Source organism: Copadichromis virginalis, linkage group LG14 (assembly GCF_057382275.1).
Source record: "Copadichromis virginalis isolate Kocher_CV1m ecotype Utaka linkage group LG14, C_Virginalis_male_GT1.1, whole genome shotgun sequence".
In the NCBI taxonomy this organism is placed as follows: Eukaryota; Metazoa; Chordata; class Actinopteri; order Cichliformes; family Cichlidae; genus Copadichromis; species Copadichromis virginalis.
This window is the reverse complement of record NC_140631.1, coordinates 26,440,977-26,449,914: the sequence shown is the minus strand read 5'-3', so window position 1 is coordinate 26,449,914 and position 8,938 is coordinate 26,440,977. Positions and strand designations below refer to the sequence as shown.

General features: G+C 43.1%; 1 protein-coding gene across 1 annotated transcript; it reads left to right on the top strand.

The window, feature by feature from the left end:
• Positions 1-905: 905 nt before the first annotated feature.
• Positions 906-8,709, top strand: bmp16 (bone morphogenetic protein 16). The gene is made up of 3 exons (XM_085430160.1): positions 906-1,435; positions 6,216-6,577; positions 7,465-8,709. Exons 2-3 carry the CDS (start codon positions 6,223-6,225, stop codon positions 8,526-8,528), a joined length of 1,419 nt encoding a protein of 472 aa, XP_085286286.1. The 5' UTR covers positions 906-1,435; positions 6,216-6,222; the 3' UTR covers positions 8,529-8,709.
• Positions 8,710-8,938: the final 229 nt, after the last annotated feature.

Sequence of the window (8,938 nt, the reverse complement as noted above, 5' to 3'; positions counted from 1 at the left end):
GGGGTTATACGAGAATGGACTAGAAGAGCAAGTGGAGGGTACAGAGAGGAGGAGCACAGGAACGTGGGCAAGTGATTCTCCAGATGAGATCTAATATGTGAGACGGTGCATCCTAAAGAGACGTTTTCTCATGGGTCCACCCCATGAATACAAATTCAACCCGCCACCCGCTCTGTGCTGGAAGGACGAATGCACCTTGCGTAGTGTAGAAGTGCAGCCTCTTTCTTTTTCTTTTTTTTCCCCTCGATGTTTACTTTCATCCAATCACGGCACTCAGCTCTGGTGACTTCATGAAAGCTCTTATGAGTCATCCATTCATAGCTTTTTGTCTTGTACCCGAATCCGTTCGCTCTCATTCAGAGTAATGAGGCCTCGTATTTATAATGATGGAGAGACTGTCTGCGAGCATGTTGGCGGAAAAATTCAAATGTTGCCAACGAAACGCCGCAGGTGAGTTTGGTAAAGGAGGAAAACAGTTAGTCTGCATGTGTGTGCTGACTTTAAAGTCCCTCTTGAACATGTTTCATTTATTTATTTGTGTGTGTTTTGTGCATTTAAATGTGTATGTTTCTTTTGATGTTATTTACTGTGATGGCGTGCACATTATCATATCTCTAAGTTTTCATGCTCATGTGTTTGTGTGTGTATGGGTGTGTATGTGTGTACGTGTTTCTGTGTGTGTATGAGAGAGAGAGATAACAGCCTGTAAATGTACTAGGGCCGATCTTAGTGACATCACTATTTGAGAGAATCTGAGTGGTCAGGAAAGTCATTTAGAGTTAAATTGGGTTTACCAGCTGGACACTAGAAGGAAAAAGTGTGTGTGCGTGTGTGAGAGAGAGACAGAGAGAGAGAGAGTGTGTGTGTAGGTGTATGTATGTGAGCAAGAAAAGAGAGAGAGGGAAGGGGGAGGAGATACAAAAGGGAGGAACAGAGTGGAGAGGAAAGCAGAGAGACATAGTAAGGTTTAGGAACAAGAAGGAGTTGTTGCCTGTGATACAGTACAGACAGACAGACAGACATTTTCCTCTTGCAACTTCTAGCAGCGGTACCAGTCTGTCTTAAACAACTAAGGGTGGAAGTGTAGGCGACAGAGAAAAGGGAGTTGCCTACTAGCAGAGGTCAGGCAGGCAGAGGGGAAGCTAGTGGATGTTTTTTAAGAGTTTGCTTATCTGACACTGACAACAGGATGAGGAGCTGAGCGAGGGAGTAGACAGGGAGAGAAGCATGGAGCAAGCAACTTTACCTACAGTACATTTGCATAAGAGACATAGGAAAGACATGCACTGGCTTCTCTGAGAGAGGTAAAGAGACAGAGGTAAACAGTCCACTTTCTCCATTCTGTCCAAAGGAGCGGGAGTGAGAGCCGAGGGATCGTAACACTGGAGCTCAAGGATAAACCATGGACTCTGCATACATCCCACTACACCTGGACGTGAGTACTACATCCCTGTCCCTCTGTCTCTGTCTCTCACACACACATGCATAGATCTGTCTGTCAAACCACAGGCCACAGGAACTGCACTGCTGAAACCATTAGTCTCCGCTGGGAAAAACACACTCGTGTATATGAATACACTGCTGGCCCACTGTATTGCTCAATCTACCTCTTGTCAGGTAAGCAACTTGTCTGAGAATAATGTGCCCATTATGGGTTCAAAGAGCATGACGTAACTCGCCAACGCTGTGCAACATGCGAAGTATGAATTGGCCCTCAGTGTTATTGCTCAGCAGCTTTAATGTGAAAAGCAGAGGTGTGTTTTTGTTCTGTATTTCACATCGGTTTAGCTGTCAGACGCACAACGAGGGCAGTCTCTGAGCTTTCAGCAGTCATGGGTTAGATATGTCAGTATTTCCACTGATGCTGTTACAGTGTTGTGCCTCAGTAGGGCCTCCTGTTAACCACAATGCACTTGTGAGATCTCTGTGCAGCATCCCGGGCTGAGGAACAGAGGATGAAAGAGACAAGCTGTGAATACATGCTGAACTACTGATGCTCTGTTCTACCTCACAATTGATACTTAAGCCAAAAAAAACAGTGCACGTAGGCATGTGCATGTAGATGTGACCAGCCAGAAAAAGCAATTTACAGTTAAGCTGTGGAAACAGTGTGTTTTCGAGCTAACTCTAAATCTATATCAAAGTTGTCTCACATTTTTACAACCCTTCACTGTTACATATATTGGCAAGTTTTTTTCCGTGTTAGGTTCACTCTGCCTGGCTGTTAGCCTGTGTTTAAGCTCTGTGGTGCTCTGTGCTCGGACACATTTGTATCCAAGTGCGTGTATGTTCTGTATGTGTAGAGCAGAAATGGACGCCTGGGTCATTAACCAACTAATCAGTCCAGCTGGGATGAATTAGAGTGCTGTTCTAATAGACTCCAATAAAACTCTACAGCAGCCTACCTGGAATATTGTTCTAATGATTTCATCTGTTACGCCTCAGAAAGTAGAGCCACAACTGCAACTGTTTTGGACATTTTTCACCCCACCCCCATTATGTATTAACTCCACAGCCCAGAGTAAACCATTAATGATGAGTTAAGTATGGGGAGTATGGTACAGGCTTAACCTCACATTTAATTATAGTGACTGTATGTTCACTTTATACATTTTAATGGGGGGAAAAAGTGTTAGCCAGTACAGATGTATCCTCAGAAGTGATCCCAGGTGTGTATATGCACACTGCACATCATATCTGGACCCATGAGGCTATCCGACATGGCACAGTTTCAAGAAAATGAGTTAGCTCAGAGCCTGAAAATGAACCCTGTGGCATGTACGCTGCACGTATCGTGTTCTGAAAGAATGGGACGGCAGCATAGAAAAATGAGAGCTTGGAAGGGGGGGAGAGAAATCAGGGAGAGTGAGAGGAGGAATTTAGGAAAAGAAACACGGGAAGAACAACAGGAAGGGAAAGTTGAGGGACCAGGCGTAACATGAAGACAGCGGCAGTGGATAAATCAGCCGGCTGTGGTGACACTCCGGCCCCCTGGCCCGGCAACAGTCTGCCGCACTCTTCCGCAAAAACACCATTCATTTTAAGACCTAGGAAAAAAAGAGCGGAACTAATGGGGGAGATGGAGTGGGAGAAAGTCCATAGGAAAATGGGAAGGTGATGCAGAAAAGCATGAAAAGTGACATTTTAACAGGGAAGAACAAAAGATGTAAGAGAATAAAGGAAAAAAAGATGGTTTGAAGGGGACATGAGGGACTGTGCTTAAAGAAAAGTAAAACAGGGTTATATACAGTGGTGTATGACAACAAAAGGACAAAGTTCAAGGAATGCAAGGAGGAAGGAGGAAGGGGAAAGGGAGCAGAGTTTGAAATAAACAGATAAAAAGAGGGGCAGAAAGAGAAACGGATGTCAGAGGTCAGAGGTTTTAATCAGTGAGTTCAGAAAGACGCGGGGCAGACCAGCAGCCACACTCGTCCGCCGCATGCCAGGGTCACTCAGCTGTCTGCTCATGAGGTCAGGTCACATATAATAAGTCTCATAGGCTGAGCACAGAGGGGAAAGACACACAAACACGGCTGTTGAACTCCATACCTTTCATTTCGCCTTATCCCTGACCCCCTTCATTATACGGCTCTCCTCATTTATCCTTCCAGAACATTTCATTGTTTAAGCCAGAGGAAAGGTATAAACAAGTCAGAGATAAAATAAGGAACTGGGGAATGTAATCATAAAAATGTCAGTTTTTCTAGCCAACTTGAATGAGCTGACATCTGGGTGCCACCCACTCAGATGCACAGAACACATAAAACATCTAAATTAAGTCTGGATGCTCTTTGCCCTCCCTTGAAAGTGGATTGAACCATTCATAAGGCAGACACCCAGGGAGGAAACAAAGAGCCTGAAAAGCAGTGTAGGACACTGTTTCCAAACTTCTTTCTCTGTTTTTGCCCCTGTTCCTCTTCCTCGCTGCAGCTGTGACACACCCTTCTGTGTGACAACCTAACCTTTGTACCTCAGGGTGGTTTTGTAGGTGAGGAAAGTACAGGAGAGATGTGGTGTTGTTGTCCTTAATCTGCTTTACAAGCCTCCACAATATATGGGAGAGGTTGTCCGGCAGTTCCTAATCTGTAATTGTCCTCTGCTGCGTTGCCTCAGGTGAAACAGCACTGGGTGTGGTGTTTAATGGCCAGCTAGCAACAATCCCACGCTAGAGGTGGCTTATTTTCCCAGGCTTGCCCTTTGAGCCACGTACCACACACAGTACACATACCCACAGTCACATATACATAAAAAATACACACCTTCACACCTGTGACCTCCTTTTAACCTTTTTTCTGACAGCGTGGTAAGATTAGCCGTCATTACAGCGTCATTATGTGTTTACTCAGTCATAAACTCCTCTGTTATCTCGCTGTAGAGGCCCTAATCGATTCTCTGTCCCTTACAGGCGAGAGATAAAGAGATAGAAGCGAGAATGAGCGAGAGATAGGTGAGCACTTGGACGAGAAAAAAGATAAAGCCAAACTTAAAGTCCTGCAAAAGACATAAATTTAGATGCAGATGGGGTTTATTGTTCTGTTCTTCTTTACTGTGCAGCAGTTCATCTGATTTGCAGTGCAGATTTTTCTTTTCTGCCTGGTAAACAAGTTTTGCACCTTTGCACTGACCCTTTAACATCTCAGCTCCTTTTCAGGTCAAGCTAGCCATTACCTTGCTGCTTTGCAATTATTCACTCACTTATTAACACTCATACTACAGAGATGTAGGGTGTTGGCCGGGTCGCAGTAGTATTTGTGTGACCCCTGTCTGTGATCGCGTTCCAGCACTGAATGCCCTGCCAACACAATCAAGTGTAGCTAAAAGAGTGCTCTTGCAGCATCTGTGGGTTTCAAGTCAAATTAGTGACTGCGAATATAATCTTTTCACCCATTTGTATGTGCAGTAAGTGAGTGAAGCAGGCAGGAATATGGAAGAAATAGGGAGGTTACATGCAGCTGGGCTGTGCAGGTGCAAATGAATCTAACTGTGGATGACCCAACGTAGGGAATACAACGTGTGTGCTGAGCAGAGCATGCCAGTGCATGCACATCTAAATTCTAGGGAGATTACGGATGTCCCATTTCTTGTCTTTCTTTTCTTTTTGTTTTATTTGCAAAATAAAACAACACAATTGTAATTGTGTGGTGGATACCTCTGTGCATGACGGCAGCCTTGAATTCATGATTTAACTAATGCAGATTTGTTTTGATTGATTTGCAGTGGCATTACTAGTAATGCTGCCCCAAAGCTCATATTTTTCAAAACTGTGACATTAAAAGCTTTCATTTGTTTTGATCACATCACTGTAGAAGACATGAAGTCCAATTATTCAGCTGGCTTACAGTCAGTGAGCACTTATTGCGGCACTATTTTTTTTGTTTTTTGTAATTAAAATACCAGAATTTACCCTGACATCAGACTAAACTGAGCATTTAGGTCTGCTATTTGATGCCTGAGATACATCTTTAATCTTCCTATAATTAAGGGGTTAATTAAATTAGACCTCAAATAAAAAAATTTTTTAAAAAGCTACTTAATTCTTGAATAAGTATTTTCTCAAGTCATTTGAAAAAAAAAAAAGGAAGAAAAAAATCTGGCTACATGTCACTCTATCAGGTCTCTGTAAATACCAAACACATCACAGGCATCCACACACACACAAACAGCACTACTAGAGTAGAGCACACACAAACATGCAGCATGATTAAATTACAGATCGAGACTGTTTAATTACTGCTGCTTAGGTGTCCTGTGAGATAAATGGATCTCTAGGGGAAGAAGCCTGCAATAAATTAACAAAGAAAAAACAAAGTAGCACTGTTTCTACAACCAGGAGTAGCAAGCAAACAACTTCTTATGGACATGTGAATGGTAAATTTCTTGAACATATGCCACATGAAGGCTGAAGACTGATGAGAAACTAGTGTGTCCAGGAAGGAGAAGACATAAGCATAATATACTGAGTCCAGAAGCATCTCTCTGGGGCTATCTCTTTTGCAGATTTCAAGCAATACTTTATATTGTGTCATTATGTCATATGATTTAAATTCTTATTTAAAACACACAGAAGGAAGGACAGAGTGGTGCATGACCTGAAGTCGCAATTTTTTTTCTTTGATGTTTAGGTTACTTTGTATGCGTTCCTTTCTTCTTCCACTTCCTCTTCCTGTTCTGTTCTCTACCTTATTACCTCTCCTCACCTGCGCATCTCCCTCCAGGTCCACCATGTTCCCTCCTAACCTCCTGCTCCTCATGGTCCTGCTGCTACCTCATGCCTCGTCTGGTCGCCAGGGTGGAGACACCAGCGAGATCGATCATGGCAGGGTGCACCCCACACCTTCCGCTTTGTCACCGTCACTCCGGGATCCCGGTCTGGCTCAGACCATCCAGAGTCTCCTTTTGAGCCGACTGGGGCTGCAGTCTCAGCCTGACCCAAGGCCTGGAGTGCCAGTGCCACGGTACCTCGTGGATCTTTACCACTTCCACCAGCAGCAGTACCATCTAGTAGAGGACCCTTCATTTAATTTCCCCAGTCAGCACATCCAGGAGGCCAACACTATACGCAGCTTCCACCACAATGGTAAGCTTACTTACACAATTAGATGGCACGTAGTCAGGTGATTCCTCTTGATGTCAAACTAGATTCATGATATATGAATTATCTGTTTGAGCTGATTCTAGCTTTGAACCTTTATGGCAGTAACACACCTTTGCAAGTCTTTGTATGTCAGTTTTGAACAGTCAAAATAAGATACTACACTATCAAACGAGATAAGTGTAGTAAGTTTTTTTCAAAACATGTATGAGATCAGATTTAGACTAAGATAAAATATAGACTCGGGACTCTTCTCATCATAGTTGGATTAACCTGTTCACCAGGGAAACATTTGCTTTTGGGCCTATCCTGGCCATCATATTTGCCTCCCAGTTGCCCTTATTTCAGCACAAACAAGCTAGAATAAATGCAGACCTGCGATAATGGTTCATTATCAGTGAACCATCAGTGAGTTAACACTGCATATTCCTGTCAGACATGTTTGCTCCAAACTAAGAAAATGACAAAGGAGGAGCACACACAGTCATTTAATCTAATCTGAAGGCTCAGGTAATCCTGTAGCACCACTGAAGGAATTCCCAACTTTTGCCAGTACAATTATTTGATAATACAGAGGATGACATTAGTTAATGTTGCATTTTTGTGAGGAAAATCCATAAAGGAACTAACCCACGTGCTGTAACTATAAGGCTTTTAGTGTTATAGGTTAATGTATAATGTAAATGTAATGTAAATTTCTTTTAAAAAAATCTATCTGATATAGATTTCATTTTTTTAAAATTAAGTTTCTTTAAAAAAACAACAATGTTAAATTATTTGCTGACTACGCTATATAGTCTGACAATTTTCCTGCTATTGCTTAAATAAAGTCTTACTAAAGTGTTATATTGCTTTGTCACTCTTCCACTTAGAGCCCCTTGGAAACAGTCTTGGTGCAGAGGATCATACCAGAGTGCACATTTCCTTCAATATCTCTTCCATCCCTCAAGATGAGAGTGTGCTCTCTGCTGAGCTCCGCCTCCGTCGCAGTGACGAAGCAGCTCTGGGTCCTGGACCCCACAGACTAAACCTATACCTCACTGAGCACCATGAGGACCCTGAGCCCACTCTGCTGGAAACAAGGTTACTCACCAATGGCCTCCGTAGTTATAAAACAAGTGGTTTCTGGGAGGCTTTTAGTCTTAGTGCAGAACTCCTACATAAGGCCCATGCTGGGACTGGCAGCCTAGGATTCCTCCTGGAGGTCAGACCTGAAAACAACACCACCTCACTTCCTGAGCAGACCCTCTCTTCTGCTGCAAGTGAGGGGACAGAGAAATCAAAAGAGGCACACCTGAGGGTATGCAGATCTGTGGGACAAGACGATCACAGCTGGGCCCAAGAGAGACCCCTCTTGGTTACTTACAGTCATGATGGCCGTGGACAGGCTTTAGTCAAACATGGCAGAAGAAACCCTGGTAATGGCCAGAGGAGAAAAGGAGCAAAGGCGAGGGTCAAGAATAAAAACAAGGATCTCAATAGAAACCAAATCTGGGGAAGGGACAAAAAAATGGGGTATACTGCGCCGAGCTGGGCGGATGACAAAGGAGGAATCAATTGGAGCGAACGTGGAAGGGTGAAAAGAAACGGTGGTCGTTCTGCAAAACTGAAGCGCCTTTCCCGCAACAGGTGCCGCCGCCATCCACTATATGTAGATTTCAATGACGTGGGCTGGGAAAAGTGGATCATTGCACCCAGTGGCTACGACGCCTTCTTCTGCCTGGGTGAGTGTCGCTTTCCTTTGGCTGACCACATGAACTCCTCAAGCCACGCCATGGTGCAAACTCTGGTAAACTCTGTGAATGGAGCAGTGCCCCGGGCCTGCTGCGTCCCAACCTCTCTCAGTCCCATCGCCCTGCTCTACCTGGACTCTCAAGACCGAGTTGTGCTGAAAAATTATCAGGACATGGTTGTGGAGGGCTGCGGCTGTCGGTAGTGAGCTCCAAGTGACAAACTCACGTGGTCGGTGGGAATACAGAAGCAACAGAAGCATGAAAAGAAATGAGAGAAGGCAAGAAGAGACTCTATAAGTCAACTAATTTCAGACTGAGTGACAGAGACAAATGTAGCAACATACCAAGGATGAGTGAGAGATTGGGAAAGGGATGAGAGAGAGACCAACAATAAATAAATAAATATATATATATATATATATATATATATATATATATATATATATATATATATATATATATATACATGTATATATATGTGTATATATATGTGTATATATATGTGTATATATATGTATGTATATATATGTATGTATATATATGTATATATATGTATGTATATATATGTATATATATACATGTATATATATATATGTATATATATATGTATATA